At 44.7% G+C, this 20,730-nt stretch overlaps 1 protein-coding gene across 1 annotated transcript in view; it reads right to left on the bottom strand.

The window, feature by feature from the left end:
* LOC139159221 (uncharacterized) overlaps positions 1-18,678 on the bottom strand; it is a 41,032-nt gene extending 22,354 nt beyond the window's left edge. The window contains exons 1-4 of the mRNA XM_070736568.1: positions 18,479-18,678; positions 11,670-11,744; positions 5,580-6,518; positions 2,176-2,311 (exon numbers count right to left, since the gene is read on the bottom strand). Coding sequence (XP_070592669.1) covers positions 2,176-2,311; positions 5,580-6,335 — 892 coding nt within the window. The 5' untranslated portion in view covers positions 6,336-6,518; positions 11,670-11,744; positions 18,479-18,678. The remainder of the gene's footprint in view (positions 1-2,175; positions 2,312-5,579; positions 6,519-11,669; positions 11,745-18,478) is intronic.
* Positions 18,679-20,730: the final 2,052 nt, after the last annotated feature.

Raw genomic sequence — 20,730 nt, 5'->3', positions numbered from 1 at the left:
TATAAATGTCTGTAGAATGTTCAGGTTATTAGACTTATTTCTAAAGACCGCTTTGTTATTGTTCTAGACAACAAAATGAAGAAGCTTTTAAAAATAAATGCATGATCTGAAGAGATTATTATTATTATTATTATTAATAAGATTTGTATGCCGCCCCTCTCCGAAGACTTGGAGTGGCTCACAACAACAATATACAGTACAAATCCAATGAATAAAAAGAAAACAATTAAAACCCTTAATATAAAAACTATTATACTGTACATCCCAAATAAACCATACATAAAGCAGGATGGCAGAGGGGAATCAATTTACCCAAGCCTGGCGGCAGAGGTGGGTTTTTAGGAGTTTGCGAAAGGCAAGGAGGGTGGGGGCCGTCCTAATCTCTGGAAGGAGTTGATTCCAGAGGGCCGGGGCCACCACAGAGAAGGCTCTTCTCTGGGACCTGGAGAAGGCCAACTCTGTGGGACCTAATCGGTTGCTGGGATTCGTGCAGCAGAAGGTGGTCCCTAAGGTATTGTATCTTCTTTTAAATAGCAGAGAATAACTATACTTCCAGAAAGCCACAACAATTTTTAAAGATATGATAAAAGTACAATCCGAAATATAACAATGTCCTGTTTAGTCTTAAGATAAGGCAGCTGACTTATGGAGTCATGTTTGGAGTAGATCTATTTAAATAATTGGGAGGAGTTAGCGTAATTACATTTAAGAACAATTTCTGGCATTAATATACTGCCATAAAGTACATTTCTCTAATTCTTTGCTATTTCTATGGGTCAGGCAGACATGCACAGACATACAGAGCAAACAGTGTACTATATCATCTGTGCTGTTTGCTGCTTGCGGAGAGGGGCGGCATACAAATCCAATAAATAAATAAATAATATTTCACGGTTCATCTTTCACGGATTCGCTACTTCACAGGTTTTCAAAGGGGGCTTAAATCCATTAAAAATTTTAAACCATTAAAAATTCATAAAATTCTTCTACAGTACTACTGTAGTCTATTAAAGAAACTGGTAGGATATCACATGTAGTTCCAGCTGAGAAACATTATAGAATGACTGTTTAATGCAAAGGGTGGGCTTTAAAAGTCCAAATATTCGCTAAATACATAAAAAAATATATTTCCTCTACTTCACGGAAATTTGTTTTTCACAGGTAGTCTTGGAATGCATCCCCTGCGAAAAACGAGGGGTCACTGTAATATAATATTACAGTAGGGAAAGCAAGTAGGATGCTTGGCTGCATAGGTAGAGGTATAACAAGCAGGAAGAGGGAGATTATCACCCCTTATATAGAGTGCTGGTGAGACCACATTTGGAGTACTGTGTTCAGTTCTGGAGACCTCACCTACAAAAGATATGACAAAATTGAACGGGTCCAAAGATGGGCTACAAGAATGGTGGAAGGTCTGAAGCATAAAACGTATCAGGAAAGACTTAATGAACTCAATCTGTATAGTCTGGAGGACAGAAGGAAAAGGGGGGACATGATTGAAACATTTAAATATATTAAAGGGTTAAATAAAGTTCAGGAGGGAAGTGTTTTTAATAGGAAAGTGAACACAAGAACAAGGGGACACAGTCTGAGGTTAGTTGGAGGAAAGATCAAAAGCAACATGAGAAAATATTATTTTACTGAAAGAGTAGTAGATCCTTGGAACAAACTTCCAGCAGACGTGGTTGGTAAATCCACAGTAACTGAATTTAAACATGCCTGGGATAAACATATATCCATCCTAAGATAAAATACAGAAAATAGTATAAGGGCAGACTAGATGGATCATGAGGTCTTTTTCTGCCGTCAGTCTTCTATGTTTCTAATATAATATAGTATAGTATAATACAATATAATATAATATAATGTAGTGTAGTGTAGTATAATATAGTATAGTATAGTATAGTATAGTAATGTAATGTAATGTAATGTAATATAATATAATATAATATAATATAATATAATATAATATAATATAATATAATATAATATAATATAATATAATATAATATAATAATACCATATCATATAGTAACAGGAACTCACTCTGTTATGTGGTGCTAGGGATTCAAACTGTCAATCTTTCTGATTGACGAGCTCAGCGTCTTAGCCACTGACCAAAACAGACCAAGAAATCAAGATGGGACCCATAAACAACTGAACTGGGAACGTTACCTAAATTGCTGTGTTCCTCTTCGTCAGTTTCTCGCTTGGCTTCTCGGAAAAGAGGCTCCGGCACAGCGACAGATGGAGGCTGTTCGGTTTCGGCCTCTGCAGAATCCTCATTATCCATCTCAAACAGCCCGAGCACCTTAAAAAGAGGAAAAGAACCCGTTTCAGAACAGGATCCAGAACATGTGAAGAACGGCTGCATGAATCGGTATGGTCAGTCTAGTTCTTAAAAGAAGGACTAGGGCAGTGATGGCAAACCTATGGCATGGGTGCCACAGGTGGCACGCAGAGCCATATCTGCTGGCACGTGAGCCGTTGCCCTAGCTGAGCGCCAATGTGTATGTGTGTGCCGGCCAGCTGATTTTTGGCTCGCACAGAGGCTCTGGAGGATGTTTTTGGCTTCCAGAGAGCCTCCGGGGGAATGGGGGGAGGCCATTATTATTATTATTATTATTATTATTATTATTATTATTATTTTAATTAAATTTGTATGCTGCCCCTCTCCGCAGACTCGGGGCGGCTCACAGCAGCAATAGAAAACAATGTTTTCTATTGTTTGTCTGGAGGACAGAAGGAAAAGGGGGGGACATGATCGAAACATTTAAATATGTTAAAGGGTTAAATAAGGTCCAGGAGGGAAGTGTTTTTAATAGGAAAGTGAACACAAGAACAAGGGGACACAATCTGAAGTAAGTTGGGGGAAAGATCAAAAGCAACATGAGAAAATATTATTTCACTGTAGATCCTTGTAGTAGATCCTTGGAACAAACTTCCAGCAGACATGGTAGATAAATCCACAGTAACTGAATTTAAACATGCCTGGGATAAACATATATCCATACTAAGATAAAATACAGAAAATAGTATAAGGGCAGACTAGATGGACCATGAGGTCTTTTTCTGCCATCAGTCTTCTATGTTTCTATGTACAATACAAATCTAATATTACAAAATTAAAAACCCATAATTTAAAAAACATGCACACAACATACCATACATAAACTATATAGGCCTGGGGAAGATGACGGCAGAGGTGGGTTTTACCTTTTCCCGGCTCCAGGGAAGCGTTTGGAGGCTGGGGAGGGCAAAACAGGAGCCTACTGGGCCTACCAGAAGTTGGGAAACAGACCGTTTCCAGCCTCCGGAGGGCCTCCAGGGAGCAGGGGAAGCTGTTTTCGCCCTCTCCAGGGATTGAATTATGGGTCTCAGCACTCGCACCCGAGGAAAAAAAGGTTCGCCATCACTGGACTAGGGGATGACACGATAGCAGTATTCCAATATTTGAGAGGCTGCCACAAAGACGGAGTCAAGCTATTCTGCCGCACGAATTTCAGCGGCCGGTTAGGTCCCACAGAGTTGGCCTTCTCCGGGTCCCGTCGACGAAACAATGTTGGCTGGCGGGACCAGGGGAAGAGCCTTCTCTGTGGTGGCTCCGACCCTCTGGAACCAGCTGCCCCCAGAGATTAGGATTGCCCCCACCCTCCTTGCCTTTTGCAAACTCCTTAAAACCCACCTCTGCCGTCAGGCATGGGGGAACTGAGACATCTCCCCCTTGTCCATGTAGTTTTGTGTATGATATGATTGTGTGTATGTTTTTATATATTGGGGTTTTTTTTAGACTTTTTAATGTAAAATTGTTATTTTTAGATTTTAAATATTAGATTTGTTACCATGTATTGTTTTTTTATCACTGTTGTGAGCCGCCCAGAGTCTACGGAGAGGGGCGGCATACAAATCTAAATTATAATAATAATAATATTAATAATAATAATAATAATAAAAACAACAATAATAACAATAATAATAATAATAAATAATAAATAAATAATATTCTCCAAAGCTCCTGAGGGCTGGGCAAGAAATAATGGATGGAAAGGGATCAAGGAGAGCAGCAACTTAAAACTAAGGAGTGACTTCCTGACAGTGGGGACAATTATCTTGTAGAAGGACTTGCCGCTGGAAGTTGTAAATACTCCCAACACTGGAGGTTTTTAAGAAGAGACTGGGATAGGATCTCCAATTTGAGCAAGGGGGTTGGACTAGAAGACCTCCAAGGTCCCTTCCAGCTACATTCGGTGTCCACCCTGTGCAGAAGTTGGTGATAAATTAACGGCTTGCCACACTATCTATAAAAGGCCTGATGTTTATGGGTACTTGGGAGGGGGGATTTTCATGAGGGGACAGGTGCAGCCACAAAGCATTCCTTCGAATGGTTCAATGGGGTTTTTTTTAGACTTTTTAATGTAAAATTGTTATTTTTAGATTTTAAATATTAGATTTGTTACCATGTGTTGTTTTTTATCACTGTTGTGAGCCGCCCCGAGTCTACGGAGAGGGGTGGCATACAAATCTAAATAATAATAATAATAATAATAATAATAATAATAATAATAATAATAATAATATACATCATCCATATTGTGTTGGCTGGAGAATTCTGGGAGTTGAAGTCCACAGATCTTAAAGTTGAGAAACACCAGGTTAGAAGATTCCATTTATTTTGCATAGGTCTTCAAACTTGGCAAGTTTAAGACTTGTGGACTTTTAACTCCCAGAATTCTCCAGCCAGGCAAAGAAGATCTTAAAATGGGGGCAAAGTTCACTTCACAAATGTCTTGCTTAGCAACACAAATCTTGGGGTCATTTTGGGTCATTCGGTTGAGGACTACCTATATAATAAATGCTTCTCTGTCCCCTTTCATTCCTTCTTGCAATATTCTACTGTTGGGTTACAGATGGTCCTTAGCTTATGTCCACAATTGAGCCCAAAATTTCTGTTGTTAAGGGAAACGTTTGTCAAGTGAATTTTGCCCCATTTTACGTCCTTTCTTGCCACAGTTTTTAAGTGAATCACTGCAGGGTTGTTTAAGTGAATCCATCTTCTTCACTGATTTTGTTCATCAAAAGGTTGCAAAAAGTGACACACCTAACCTTGGGACACAGTAATGGTCATAACTATGAACCAGTTGCCAAGCATCTGAATTTGCTGGCTGGGGAATTCTGGGAGTTGAAATCCATGCATCTCAAAGGTGCCAAAGTTGTGAAACATCGTTCTAAATCGGGAGTGGGGAACTATGGCCCTTTTATGATTGGCTCTGGAATTCTGGGAGTTGAAGTCCAGATGTCATAAAACGGCCATTGTTCCACATGCTGGCTCCGGAATTCTGGGAGTTGAAGTCCACAAGTCATAAAGGGTCCATCATTCTCCACCTCTACTAAATAAATAAATCCCAATTGCTCAGGAGCAACAGGAGAACAAGGGTGGTGCCAGTTGGGCTTTTCAGGAGCCTCTTTGGAGACTGTGACCCAGGGTTTAATGGGGAGGGGGGGTTCCAGAAGGACTCCTATCAAGCCCCTTGCTCTGTATCTACCTCCCCCAAACCCTCCACCCGAAACCAGGCCCTTACTTGCTGTTCTTTCCTCTCCACTTCCCGCTGCATCTGCAGAAAATCCTCGGCCAAGGAAGCCGCCTGAGAGCAGGACTCTGGCTCATGTTCTCGGACCCAGCTCTGGATCTCCGGGGGCAGGATGGCCAGGAACTGCTCCAGGATCAGCAGCTCCAGGATCTGCTCCTTGGTGTGCCTCTCCGGCTTCAGCCACCGGTGGCAGAGGTACCAGAGCTGGCTGCAGACCTCGCGGGGACCTTCGGCCTCCTGGTAGCGGAACTGGCGGAAACGCTGGCGTTTCATCTCCATGCTGGCCGAGTCGTCTCCCAAAATCTCCTCCTTCACCTTGACCATCCCCGATTCTCCAATTTCTCCCATGTCCAAGAGGTTTTGGGGCTCTGAGCTTTCATCACTGAGGACCACAGGGTGCCGGTTGGCCCGGACACCTCTGGGCCACAGGCGGGTCACTGCCGGCCCTTCAGCGGAGGGAGAGAATCGCCGGCGGTCTTCTAACTCCGTGGGGCGCAGTAGGTTCCTCCATGCCGAACGAGGGGAACGACTGGCGTTGTGGTGAGCTTTGTGCTGGGCCGTCCTCGCTTTGGGCAGCCTCTCGTTTTTTTCTCGCGATCGGCGAGAACCCATTGCTTTGCCCCTCCACCTTTCCTCTGGTTCCGGCGTTTCGGGTTCGTCGTCTTCCATTTTTGCACCGGGTTGAGCTCCCTCCTCTGAGGGACTTTGGAACTGAAGATTTGGCGTCAATCCCTGTTTGGCAGACATCCCCGGAAGAGGCGCGCAAACGGCCTTCCCGCCCGCTCGGCAAACGCAAGAGATTCGGGAAGCAAAGGACCTCGACTGATTTTCCCGGAATGCAAAGCTGAGAGGGATGGAAATTTTGTCTTAAAAGGGCACCCAGAATCTCCAAACAAATGAAATTCAGGGCTTGATGACAGAATATTTTGCCTGGAGTATGGGAACAAAAACAGAAGAAGAACAAGTTAAAGAAACGATGGTCACCTGGGTGCAAAATTTTGGGTATACAGTGTTCCCTCAATTTTCGCGGGGGATGCGTTCCGAGACTGCCAGTGAAAGTCGAATTTCACCATTATGTTGGAAATGCAGAGAAAAACCAGGTACATATTACCACATCTGGTGGACATGTGAAACCACCCAAAAATATTGGGAAAAAATTAAAACTATACTAGAACAAATTACCTCTCAGACTATCCATGCGAAACCCGAACTATTTCTACTAGGAATCACAAGACAACATTTTAGTAAAGAAAACAGATATATTATAATCCATATTATTACAGCCGCACGGATTTTATATGCACAATTTTGGAAGCAAGAAAAAACCCCAACTACTCTATCACTTTTGATTAAAATAATGGAATGCGCAGAAATGTCCAAACTAACAATGGAACTGCAAAACAAGGATGAGACAGATTTCTACAAAGCTTGGGATAAATGGTACCTCTGGTTAAAAAAAAGGAATTATCTAAAAATTACCCATCAAGAAAAATATCCAACAAAAACAACTTGAAAAAATAGCAATTTACATCACAAATCATAACATCAAACTGAAACAACAAACTGTAAACATCGATCGACACGAACTCCAACTTTACAAAGAAAATAAACCCCTAAATGAATTATATATATTGGCACTAAAAACTACATTCAAAACATATCGATAAAGCCTTAGGGTAAAACACACCAACTACGAGCTCAAACTACAGGCCGCAAATCATGAAAGACCCAGCTCTAACGCTGGTTTTCGCTTCTCTATCCCCCCCTCCTTCTTCTCCCTATCCTCCTTCCTTCTATATCTACTTCCCTCCCTTCACAACCCCCTTCTCCCACTCCCCAATTACTACATAAGTAGAGTGTAAAAAATGTACAATATGCATATCTCTTTTGTCTTTCTGTATTTGGTTTTTATTGTATATATTTAATAAATTTATTTAAAAAAAAAAAAAAGAAAGTCGAATTTCTGCGAAGTAGAGATGCGGAAGTAAATACAGCATATTTGGCTATGGACAGTATCACAAGCCTTCCCTTAACACTTTAAACCCCTAAATTACCATTTCCCATTCCCTTAACAACCATTTACTCATCATTATTACTGGTATTCACCGTTGAATAAGACACTTAGTGATCCTGATATTTATAAACATAATTATTTATTAACAATAATTATTTTTTTTGTTATTTGCAAAAATTATTTGTTTGTATAATTAGTAAAATAATTAGTAAAATTATTAGACTTATGATGTCATCGGGCAGGAAAAACCGTGGTATAGAAAAAACCCCGCGAAGTATTTTTTAATTAATATTTTTAAAAACCGTGGTATAGGCTATTCGCGAAGTTCGAACCCGTGAAAATCGAGGGAACACTGTAATATCAAAATGGCAAGAATTAGGACACAGGAATAGAAAACTGACTTTGGCCACAGCATATAAAGAAAACCTATATAAAATGTTTTACAGATGGCATAACCCAATTACCGTGTTTCCCCGATAGTAAGGCAGTGTCTTACTATCTTTTTACCCCCAAAAGCCCCACTGTGTCTTACTTTGGGGGTATGTGTTATATTGTCCCGGGCACCGGGGCCGGCTCGTCTTCGGGCTTCGGCCCGGGCGAGGCCTCTTCTCCTCCGGGCGGGCGGCGTTAGGCGGCGTTGCGCGGCAGGCGCGGCTGCCCGTCGGGCCCGGCCTCCATCCCTCCTGCGCCGTGGCGGGGCCGGTCCGCGATGCGCGTCCTGGGGGCGCCCGGCTGGCCGGCTCCGGAGGCTGCGGCTCTTCCCGCTGCTGCCCAACGCCGAGGATGCCCCGCGCCCAGCCCGGCTACGGCAGCAGGCAGGCAGGCAGCCCCAGGCGCGGCGGGGAGAGCAAAGGCGGCTTCGGCCCAGGCGAGGCCTCTTCTCCTCCGGGCAGGCGGTGTTAGGCGGCGTTGCGCGGCAGGCGCGGCTGCCCGGAGAAGAGGCCTCGCCCGGGCCGAAGCCGCCTTTGCTCTCCCCGCCGCGCCTGGGGCTGCCTGCTCTCCCCGCCGGGCCGGGCCGAAGCCGCCTTTGGTCTCCCCGCCGCGCCTGGGGCTGCCTGCCTGCCTGCTGCCGTAGCCGGGCTGGGCGCGGGGCATCCTCGGCGTTAGGCAGCAGGCAGGCAGGCAGCCCCAGGCGCGGCGGGGAGAGCAAAGGCGGCTTCGGCCCGAGCGAGGCGTCTTCTCCTCCGGGCGGGCGGCGTTAGGCGGCGTTGCGTGGCAGGCGCGGCTGCCCGGAGAAGAGGCCTCGCCCGGGCCGAAGCCGCCTTTGCTCTCCCCGCCGCGCCTCGGGCTGCCTGCCTGCCTGCTGCCCAACGCCGAGGATGCCCCGCGCCCAGCCCGGCTACAGCAGCAGGCAGGCAGGCAGCCCCAGGCGCGGCGGGGAGACCAAAGGCGGCTTCGGTCCGGGCGAGGCCTCTTCTCCTCCGGGCGGGCGGCGTTAGGCGGCGTTGCGCGGCTGGCCTCCATCCCTCCTGCGCCGCGGCGGGGCCGGTCTGCGATGCGCGTCCTGGGGGTGGCCGGCTCCAGAGGCTGCGGCTCCTCCCGCTGCTGCCCAACACCGAGGATGCCCCGCGCCCAGCCCGGCTACGGCAGCAGGCAGGCAGGCAGCCCCAGGCGCGGCGGGGAGACCAAAGGCGGCGGCGGGAGTAGCGGACGCCTCCCTCGCTTTTAGTACCGTGTTTCCCCGAAAGTAAGACATATGTCTTACTTTCGGGGTATGGCTTATATTAGCCGACCCCCCTGAAACCCCCCATATGTCTTACAATCGGGGGGGTCTTACTATCGGGGAAACACGGTAGCAAAAAGGGATAAAAAGCTCTAGCACAATGATGGAAATGTAAAACAGCAAAAGGTTCTTACTATCACATGTGGTGGTTATATAAAAAAGCAAGGATATTTTGGAATAAGATTAAAAAGTGGCTAGAAGAGATACTTGGTAGGTAGAATTGTTTCTATTAAGTGTTTTAATGGCCGAATGCTGATAGAGATAGCTATCTAGAGATAGCTAGATAGTTAGAGATAAATAGATATAAATAGACAGAGACAGAGAAAGATAAATTCATAGATAGATAAATAGATAAAAATAAATAGAGAGAGATAGGATAGAGATGGATAGAAATAGAAATAGAGAGATAGATAGCTATCAAGAGAGAGAGAGATGGATATAAATAGATATAGATAGCTAGATAGAGATAGCTAGAAATAAATAGATAAATATAAATAGAGATAAATAGAGACAGAGAAAGCTAAATAGATAGATAAATAGAGCTAAAATAGAGAGATAGCCTAGAGATGGAGATAGATAGATAGCTAGATAGCTAGATAGTAGATAGCTAGATAGTAGATAGATAGATAGATAGATAGATAGATAGATAGATAGATAGATAGTAGATAGATAGTAGATAGAGATAAGATAGATTAGATAGATTAGATAGATAGATAGATAGATAGATAGATAGATAGATAGATAGATAGATAGATAGATAGATAGATAGATAGATAGAGTTGTGATTCCGTCTGAGGCCCCTCAGGGAACGGCTGATCCTCTGCCGGCTTCCTGCTCAGAGGGGGAGGATGAGGAACAGGAGGTTCAGGCAGACGGGGAGGAGGAATCTCAGGCTGAGGGAGAGGGAGGACAGCCAGAGTCCCCCGAGAGGGAGCTCTCCCCAGCAAGCAGCCTGGATTCCTTAGATGAAAATGCACAAGCAATAATCGATCTCCGGCAGAGAAGAGCAACACAACGAAGGGGACAATTAGCCAGATACTTTAAGCACTAAAGAGGCAACAGCTGGGTTTGGGTGTGGTGCTCTCTGGAAAGGCTGAAAAGGCAGACCCACCCTTCCTGGCTTGTGGAGTATTATCTTTGGGAGTCCTGGGACCTGGCTGTGATCTTTGGCGTCTTGGAATTCTGGTTTGTGACTTTGAATACTGAAACCTTGGGGGGAAAAGGTGTGGGTCTTATTCTCTACAGTGGTGGGTGTGCCAGCAAGAAGTCTGCTGTATTGTCTGGCCATCAGGACTCTGCTGTGAAGTCTCATAGCCTGCCTGTTGGGAAGAACAGGTTTTTCTCTGTGTTTATTTTTCAAACTATAAAGTGCTTTTGCTTTTACCAGCGTGTCTGGCTGCTTTTTCCAGTTGGTGTTGAAGTCTGGGGGCACCCAGACAGAACAGAACAGATAGATAGATAGATAGATAGATAGATAGATAGATAGATAGATAGATAGATAGATAGATAGATAGATAGATAGATAGATAGATAGACAGACAGACAGACAGACAGATAGATTTGATAGATAGATAGATAGATAGATAGATAGATAGATAGATAGATAGATAGATAGATAGATAGATAGTAGATAGAGATAAATAGAGATATAGACAGACAGACAGACAGACAGACAGACAGACAGACAGACAGACAGACAGACAGACAGACAGACAGACAGACAGACTCTTCTCATCCTGCTTACAATATTTTGCACTATTGCTTTCTGGCAGAAGACACAGAAAAATTCAAACCTGGATCACACATTTTCCGAATAGTTTTTTTATTCCAGAGCTATAATTGCACTTAACAATGAACTAAATAAGGGTTTTTAGTTGTTTTATTAAATTGGATTGTTCCATGTTGTTTTTTATCATTGTTGTTAGCCGCCCCAAGTCTGCGCAGAGGGGCGGCATACCAATCCAATAAATAATAAATAATAATAATAATAAAGGGTCACCATCAGTGAGCTCTCTGACAGGATTACTTGGTCTGTTTTGTGGATGATTCAGGGTGGGGCATTTGTGGTGGGTGGGGGCAGGGGAGGTGGTGTTGGGCCTGGTCTTTGGGCGTTATGTGAATTTCGTTGTATGGATATACTGTATATATACGCACAAGGACAATAATTAGGAAGGTAGATAGGCACACAGGCAGATAGATGATGGATGGAAAGATACCGAGCACCTTCATTTGCCTTGTCCGGCAGTTTTTCTTAGGCGCTCGTCACTAAAATTTAAAAAGCTGTTAAACAATGAGAGCATCAGTTTTTGCAGCTCAGTTCATCCTGTTTTTAATGGGAGCTTACCTAATTTACACACCCCGCAGGCACCCTCTTACGCCGAAATCTGGCATCTTCTGGCCATCCTTACAAAGTTCAGAGCTGGAATAGAAGCACACGGAAATGCAGAGATTAGAGCAATGTTTCTCAGCCTCAGTCACTGTAAAGATGGGTGGACTTCAACTCCCAGAATTCCCTGCTCAGCAAAGGAAATGCTGGATTTGAGAGAAAAATCCCACTTGTAAGAACACACATTAAGGAAAAGATCCAAATACACAAAGATGGGCACCGATGGGGGAACCTGCAGTTCAAACAGGTGACCCCCTGATGATGTTACCTAGTTGGGTAATGAAATACAGTGGTGCCTCTACTTACGAATGTAATTCGTTCCGTGACTAAGTTCTTAAGTAGAAAAGTTTGTAAGAAGAAGCAATTTTTCCCATAGGAATCAATGTAAAAGCAAACAATGCGTGCGATTAGGGAGGGTGGAGGCCCTGTTTCCTCCCAGGAGATTGCTAGAGGGGCCCCATGGAGGCTTCTACCTGCCTTTTCCGGCCTTATTTCCTCCCAAGAGATTCCTAGAGAGGCCCCAAAGGGGCTCCTCCCTGCCTTTTCCGGCCCTGTTTCCTCCCAGGAGATTCCTAGAGAGGCCCTACAGAGGCTCCTCCCTGACTTTTCCAGCCCTGTTTCCTCCCAGGAGATTTCTAGAGGGACCCCACAGAGGCTCCTCCCTGCCTTTTCTGGACCTGTTTCCTCCCAGGAGATTTCTAGAAAGGCCCCAAAGAGGTTCCTCCCTGCCTTTTCTGGCCCTGTGTTCCTCTCAGGAGATTCCTATAGAGACCCCAAAGAGAGGCCTTTTCCAGCCCTGTTTCCTCCCAGGAGATTCCTAGAGAGGCCCTACAGAGGCTTCTCCCTGCCTTTTCCGGGTAGTTTTAGAGGCTCAGGTTTGGTTCTTGAGAAGAGGCAAAAAAATCTTGAACACCCGGTTCTTATCTAGAAAAGTTCGTAAGTAGAGGCGTTTGTAGGTAGAGGTACCACTGTACCTGCAAGAAAACCCACCAACCTCAGAGAGCATCAAAGACCCCACAGATCTCCTACACTATTTATAACACATCAAGATCGCCTGATTCAACAGCTTTGCTTGGGACATGGAGGGACACCCATTCCTTTATTGTCACTGGTCCTATACCAGTGGCAGCGAACCTTGTTTTGGTTTGTATACCAAAAGGGGGTTAGTGTGTGTGGGGGGGGGGTACACATGTGCCCACACTCATAATACCATGCATGTAGCCTCCGCACATGTGCGTGGTATCTCCCACCCCACTCCCGGCATGTGATGGCACATCCTTTTTTCGCTCTCCCTAGGTTTCAGAGCCTTTCTAGGAGCCTGGGGAAGGCGAAAACGGCTCCCCTCCCACTGGAGATTCTCTGGAGGCCAGAAATGGCCCGTTTCCCAAGTTGAAATGGGCTATTTCTGGCTTCTGGAGGGCCTCTAGTGGGGGAGGCCGCTTTCGCCCTCCCCAGTAGAGTCTCTGAAGCCTAGGGAGAGCAAAAAACCAGGACTTCCTGTCCAACCGGAAGTCAGCAAACGGGCTGTTTCCAGCGATTTCACCCTCCCTAGGCTCCTAGAAAGGCTCTGGAGCTTGCAGACAGCAAAAAATGGGCCTTCCCCACCTCTTCCAGAGCCTGGAAACAACCTCTTTCCTGTGTCCCAGTAGGCCCAGTAGGCCCAAAAATCAGACCTGAGCTCTCGTGATGAAATCTCAACGGTAGTTATGCTGGAGGTTTAAACTGTGGTTTATTATTTAGTTATTCATTTATTGGATTTGTATGCCGCCCCTCTCTAAGGACTCGGGGCAGCTCACAACATAATAAAAACAGTATTATTATTATTATTATTATTATTATTATTATTATTATTACTATTACTATTATTATTATTATTATTATTATTATTATTATTATTATTATTATTTCGATTTGTATGCCGCCCCTCTCCGAAGATTCAGGGCGGCTCACAGAGTAGATACAGACATAACATGTAGCACAAATCTAATAATTTAAAAAACAACTAAAAACCCTAATTAGTACACAATCATACAGTCCAATCACACCATACATTACATTTATTGGTCAGAGGGGCAAGGCCTAATTGCCTAGCGACATAGATGTGTCTTGAGGCTCTTGCGGAAGGCAAGGAGGGGGGGGGCAGTATGAATCTCTGGGGGGAGCTGATTCCAGATGGTCGGAGCCCCCACAGAGAAGGCTCTTCCCCTAGGCCCCGCCAAGCGACATTGTTTAGTTGACAGGACCTGGAGATGGCCAACTCTGTGGAACCTAATTGGTCACTAGGAGTCATGCGTCGGAAGGCGATGATGGAGATATTTTGCAAGCCCTAAGGGCGTCCATTCCTATTCTTGTTTTGACTCTGGAAATAACAAGTAGCAGAGACCATATGCATGTTATTATGGGTGTGGGCACATGTGCAAAGCCCCCCCTGCACTGCCCCCCTTTTGGCACGCGAACAAAAAAAGGTTCACCATCACTGACATAGCATGTTTCCCCCCAGAGATTAGAACTGCCCCTACCCTCCTCGCCTTTCGCAAACTCCTTAAAACCCACCTTTGTCGTCAGGCATGGGGGAACTGAGATATCTCCCACGGGCCTATACAATTTAAGTATGGTATGCTTGTGTGTATGTCTGTTTAATAATGGGTTTTTTTAATATTTTAAATTGTAAATTATTAGATTTGTTATAAACTGTTTTTACTGTGTTGTGAGCCGCCCCGAGTCTACGGAAAGGGGCGGCATACAAATCTAATTAATAATAATAATAATAATAATAATAATAATAATAATAATAATAATAATAATAATGTTTGTGTATTAGCAAGTAGCAACCAGAGGTTAAAAAAACAAGCATATTATCCCTGAATAATAAATAACATAAAGGCCCATTCCAGGTAATCCTCAATTCACAAGCATTCATCTAGTGCAGTGTTTCCCAACCTTGGCAACTTGAAGATATTTGGACTTCAACTCCCAGAATTCCACAGCCAGCAAATGCTGGCTGGGGAATTCTGGGAGTTGAAGTCCAAATATCTTCAAGTTGCCAAGGTTGGGAAACACTGATCTAGTGAACAATGGCACTGAAAGAAATTACTTATGTCCGTCCTTGAATTTACATCCTAATTTACAGCACTCTCACAATCAACGTGATCAAAATTCAAACACTTGGAAACCAGCATAGAAACGTAGAAGACTGACGGCAGAAAAAGACCTCATGGTCCATCTAGTCTGCCCTTATACTATTTCCTGTATTTTATCTTACAATGGATATATGTTTATCCCAGGCATGTTTAAGTTCAGTTACTGTGGATTTACCAACCACGTCTGCTGGAAGTTTGTTCCAAGGATCTACTACTCTTTCAGTGAAATAATATTTCCTCACGTTGCTTTTGATCTTTCCCCCAACTAACTTCAGATTGTGCCCCTTTGTTCTTGTGTTCACTTTCCTATTAAAAACACTTCCCTCCTGGACCTTATTTAACCCTTTAACATATTTAAATGTTTCGATCATGTCCCCCCCTTTTCCTTCTGTCCTCCAGACTATACAGATTGAGTTCATTAAGTCTTTCCTGATACGTTTTATGCTTAAGACCTTCCACCATTCTTGTAGCCTGTCTTTGGACCCGTTCAATTTTGTCAATATCTTTTTGTAAGTGAGGTCTCCAGAACTGAACACAGTATTCCAAATGTGGTCTCACCAGCACTCTATATAGCGGCATCATAATCTCCCTCTTCCTGCTTGTTATACCTCTAGCTATGCAGCCAAGCATCCTACTTGCTTTTCCTACTGCCCGACCACACTGCTCAGCTATCTATCTACAAAGGCTGCAGCCTCCATTTGGAGATCACCCTTTGAGATCTCCTCAGCCAGCTTCTAAGCAGAAAAATCCATGAGAGAAGCGTATTTGCTTAATGACCACACAATTCAGTTAACAACCATGGCAGGAAAAAAAATCACAAAATCAGACTCATAACGTCCTTGTTTAACAACAGTGCATATATTCTGGTCCCAGTTGTGTTGACAAGTTGATTTTTTACCCATCTTGGAAAAAAGGCACGGACGAGCTATTTAAAGACACATTCGGGAAAACGTCTGCATTATTTGGACTTGTTTTTTGCTATAATAAAATGTAATTTAAAAAAAAAACAGGCCACAGCAGAACACTTCTGAAACTTGTTAAGGAATGTTGATCCCTTGTGCAGTGTGTGTGTGTGTGTGTGTGTGTGTGTGTGACAGAGAGAGAAATAGACCATTGTGATGTACTCTCCTGGCCTTTAGAATGCAGGCGGTTCCTTTTGTTAATTTTTTTAATTACCATCCCTGGAGCATAAGCTGCTTAGCGTTGCATTCAACAGGAGTAAATTATTGCAAAAAATTAAGATTTAGAGCCATTTCAAAAACGGATTTGCTCATCCTGCATATTTACAACCCCTTTGAGGTGTGTTTTAGTAAAACTACTGCAAACATTAAGATTCTGAGCCATTTGCTCATCCTACATATTTACACCCCTTTGAGATGTGTTTTAGTAAAGTTACTGGAAACATTAAGTTTCTGAGCTACTTCAAAACTGATTTGCCCATCCTTACACCCGTTTGTTCAATCAGGAACCTTTGAAGTTCAAACTTTGAACTTCCAGATCAAATCACAACCTGCTTTGGGGCAAAAACCTTCTAGTTCCTGTGGGATCCGCTCCAATGAATCCACTTGGGCTTTACCTCTGAGTAGAGGAGACTTTGGATAGGTTAACTTGCTGGTGAGAATTCTGCACTGGATTTGTTGCTGACTCGGTCTTCCATCTTTCCCAGGTCAGTAAAATAAGGACCCAGATTCTGCGTGGAGGGCAATACACGGACTTTGTAAAATGTTTAGAGAGGGCTGTAAAAGCACTGCCGAGTGGTAAATGCTAAGTGGTATGACTTATAAAACCCTTCATAGCACTGGACCAGAATATCTGCGAGACCGCCTTCTGCCGCACGAATCCCAGGGGCCGGTTACGTCCCACAGAGTTGGCCTTCTCCAGGTCCCGTCGACTAAACAATGTCGGCTGGCGGGACCCAGGGGAAGAGCCTTCTCTGTGGCGGCCCCGACTCTCTGGAACCAACTCCCCCCAGAGATTAGGATTGCCCCCACCCTTCTTGCCTTTCGTAAACTTCTTAAAACCCACCTCTGCCGTCAGGCATGGGGGAACTGAGACATCTCCCCTTGCCTATGTAGTTTTATGTATGGTGTTTGTGTGTATGCTTTTTAAATAATGGGGCTTTTAGACTTTTAATGTTAGATTTGTTATTTTAGACTTTTAATATTAGATTTGTTACTGTATATCGTGTGCTGTGAGCCGTCCCGAGTCTGCGGAGAGGGGCGGCATACAAATCTAATATATAATAATAATAATAATAATAATAATAATAATAATAATAATAATAATAATAAATGTTTATATGTTTTAATTTTTGTTATGAGCTGCCTAAAGTCCCGAAGGAGATATACAAATCAAATGAATAAATGTCTATGAAGATTCTCAGCCGTCCAGGTCATGTTTATCTCAAAGGTACTTATTCAAGAGGCAACATGAACTTTATGGTTTTTCTTTTAAGACTAGCTTTGCTTCTCATCCATGGATGGATGGATGAATGAATGAGAAGTGAACAGTCTTCAAAGAAAAAAGCGAAGTCCAAGTTGCCTCTTTAATAAGCACTTTTGGGACACTGCAAAGAGGGGCACTAAACGCTATCGCGGTGTGTGTGTCTGGTTCAATAGGCGAGAAGATGGACCGAGCTTACAATGAAACAGATCTGGGGGATTTTCCAAGGGGTTACCCAGAGCAACCATAAAAATTAATTCCCCATCGCTGGGAGGGGGGGGGGGGAAACCCACCCACCGCCGGCAGAGCTAAGAGCCTTTAATCCCAGACACAATGGTCTCAAACTCCGACGTCCCTACAACCAGCGTCCTTGCAAAAAAAAAAAAAAAGCGGTCAGCTTTCCCCTCCTCCCGTTTCTCAAAGCGCGCGTCCATTCGGTCCAATTCGAAGCGAGAATAAAGTCCATCCGGACCGCAAACGGAGTTTATCCGGCCTTTTATGTTTTCCCTAAAAAAACTCAACTCTACCCCGGGGCTTCTTCCCATTCTCAGTTTTGTTTTTGCGCCCCCGAGGGCTCCGTTGAGCGCTCCCAGATCCGCGAGGAAATCCACCCTCCAAAAGATCCCGCGATCTCCTTCTTTCCTATTCTTTTCTCCCCCCACCCCACGGCAGAAAGTCGAGCGATTGCGTTCTGGATCCAATTTCTTCCAGGATCTGGCCGCCTCCTTTTATACAGTACTGTAGTTGATTCCCTCCCCACCCCCCCGCCCTCTAACGCACAAAAGGTCCAGCCGGGTGCGAGGCGCTCTCCGATCTTCCAGGAGATCGGAGCTGGGGGGAGAGCGAGTGGAGAGGAAGGGAAGCAAGAGGTAGAGGGGGGGGGAGTGGTGTAGGGAGGACGGTGGGGGTCCGGGGATCCCTGCCTCCCCGCCTTGTCCTTGGCTCAGCCATTGTCCTGCGGGGAGAGAGGGTGAGGCCATGCTGGGTTGGGGAGCCGCCGCGCAAAAAAGCTCTGCGATGGGAGCCTCGGAAGCCGGTGTGCGGGGGGGGGGGAGAGAAGCAGCCCGGTTCAGTTTACTCCGGATCCGTTTCTCCCGCCTCTGCTACTTTTATATATTTTTTTGCAAGCGAGCGGGGGAAGTTCCTTTCTGTTGCAAACACCTCGCGCCCTCCTCGCTGGCTTACCAACACTGCGCGTCCTCCGGCGCATTTCTTCCTCTCTCTCTCTCTCTTGATCCACCCTCCCCACCAAAAAAAAAAAAAAAAAGCGAGAAAGGGGGGGAGAAAAAAACAACAACTCGGATCCAGTCGGGGCTCGCCGGGGCTCTCTCCCCTCCCATCAGAAAAAAGAGGGGCCTTGGGTTTCTCCGAGCCTCTCCAAGCTCAAGTTTCCCGTCCTCTCTGGGAAACGGCGGGCCTCTATCGGTTTAACCCGTCCGGCACCTCCCCGCGGAAGCAAAAAGGATCCGCTCCCCCCTCGCGGCTCCTTGACAAAAAAAAGGGAAACGATCTCCGCCCGATGATGATCCCCGGAATTTATAACCCGGGGCATTTGGGGAGCTTTGGAACCGGTACGTAAAAACGCGCCGCGCCGCGGAGCGCGCCGCGCTTTTTTGGCGCGGGGATTTGAAAAACTCTCTCCAAACCTCCCCGGCTTTCAAAAACAAAACGCAAACGCACGCACACAAAAGAAGGGGCGCAGTGCAAGGAGAGGGTTAACCGGAGGTGGGCAGGAGCGAATATTCCTTAGGAAAAAGAGAGAGCGAGAGAGCGGAGTGGAGGAGGCGGAAGGCGAGGGGTTAAAAAGAAAGGGGTTTCCCGGCCAGACAAAGCTTCCCATTGAAAACAACGAAGTCCGCCTCAGAGCAGACTTTGTGTAGAGATCGAGAAAGAGATCTACCGCCACGGAGGGAAGGAAGGCTGGAACCCCCCCCCACCCCACCAAATCGCCTGCGCGCGAACAAATAATAATAATAATAATAATAATAATAATAATAATAATAATAATAATAATAATAATCAGACATAGGGTTGAGCCGGAGGCCTTGGTTACCTGCTTTGCGGATTCTGAAAACAAAGAACCCGGTGGCGGTTGGAGATCGTGGGGGGCGGAGAGGCCGCCTCTCGGCTTTCAGGGTGGCAAAGCCCAGGAAGGGTCAGCGCTGAAAACACACACACACGTGCACCCATCCATCCACCTACCTACCTTTCTTTATCTATATCTTTATCTACACTGCTCAAAAAAATAAAGAGAACACTTAAACAACACAATATAACTCCAAGTAAATCAAACTTCTCTGAAATCAAACTGTCCACTTAGGAAGCACCGCTGAGCTGATTGACAAATCAATTTCACATGCTGTGGGCACATTCAATTTTGTACAGAACAAAGTATTCAATGAGAATATTTCATTCATTCAGATCTAGGATGTGTTCTTTGAGTGTTCCCTTTATTTTTAGAGCAGTAGCTAGCTACCTACCTACCTTTATCTATACATTTATTGATCTTTATATTTATATTTATCTACCTACCTCTATCTATCTATCTATCTATCTATCTATCTATCTATCTATCTATCTATCTATCTATCCATATTTCTATCTATGGACCTACCTACCTGTTCTGCCAAGCTCTCTGGTACCAGTCTCCAGAAAATTCAAGGGTACAAATTTCAGACACACACACACACACACATGATATATTATATACACACTCATATAAACCTGTCCATGCTTCACAGCATAATACAGGTAGTTCTCAATTTACAGTTTGTTTAGTGGCCATTCAAAGTTACACGGGGCTGGAAAAAGAGACTTACATGACCATTATTCATACCTAGCTACCATTGCAGCATCCCCAACAGCCATGTGACAAAAATTTGGATATTTGGCAACTGGCTCATATCTATGATAATGGCCATGTCCTCAGGTCATGAGATCACTTTGTGTTACTTTCCGACAAGCAAAGCCCCTGGGGAAGTGATCCAGATTCCCATTGAAGCCGATTTACTATTATTATTATTATTATTATTATTATTATTATTATTATTATTATTATTATTATGTCAATACAACTCAGCAAACGAGATTACTATGCTGGATTTCGTATTTCATCACCAGTCGGGCACTTCCCAAGCACCTAGGACTGCGTGATGTAGCGGCAAATTATGTTTGCCGATCCCAGTAAAGCGGCTTTTTCCAATTGACAGATAGAGATTTTGTCCATTCCGATGGTTTTCAAATGTCCGCTGAGATCCTTTGGAACTGCGCCCAGCGTGCCAAGTACCACTGGGACCACTTTCACTGGCTTATGCCAGAGAAAGTGCTATGCTCGATTTTTAGATCTTCGTATTTCACTAATTTCTCTAGCTGCTTCTCCTCAATTCTGCTGTCCCCTGGAATAATAATAATAATAATAATAATAATAATAATAATAA

Source organism: Erythrolamprus reginae, chromosome 2, assembly GCF_031021105.1.
Source record: "Erythrolamprus reginae isolate rEryReg1 chromosome 2, rEryReg1.hap1, whole genome shotgun sequence".
Classification (NCBI taxonomy): Eukaryota; Metazoa; Chordata; class Lepidosauria; order Squamata; family Dipsadidae; genus Erythrolamprus; species Erythrolamprus reginae.
This window is presented reverse-complemented; position numbering and strand designations above follow the sequence as displayed.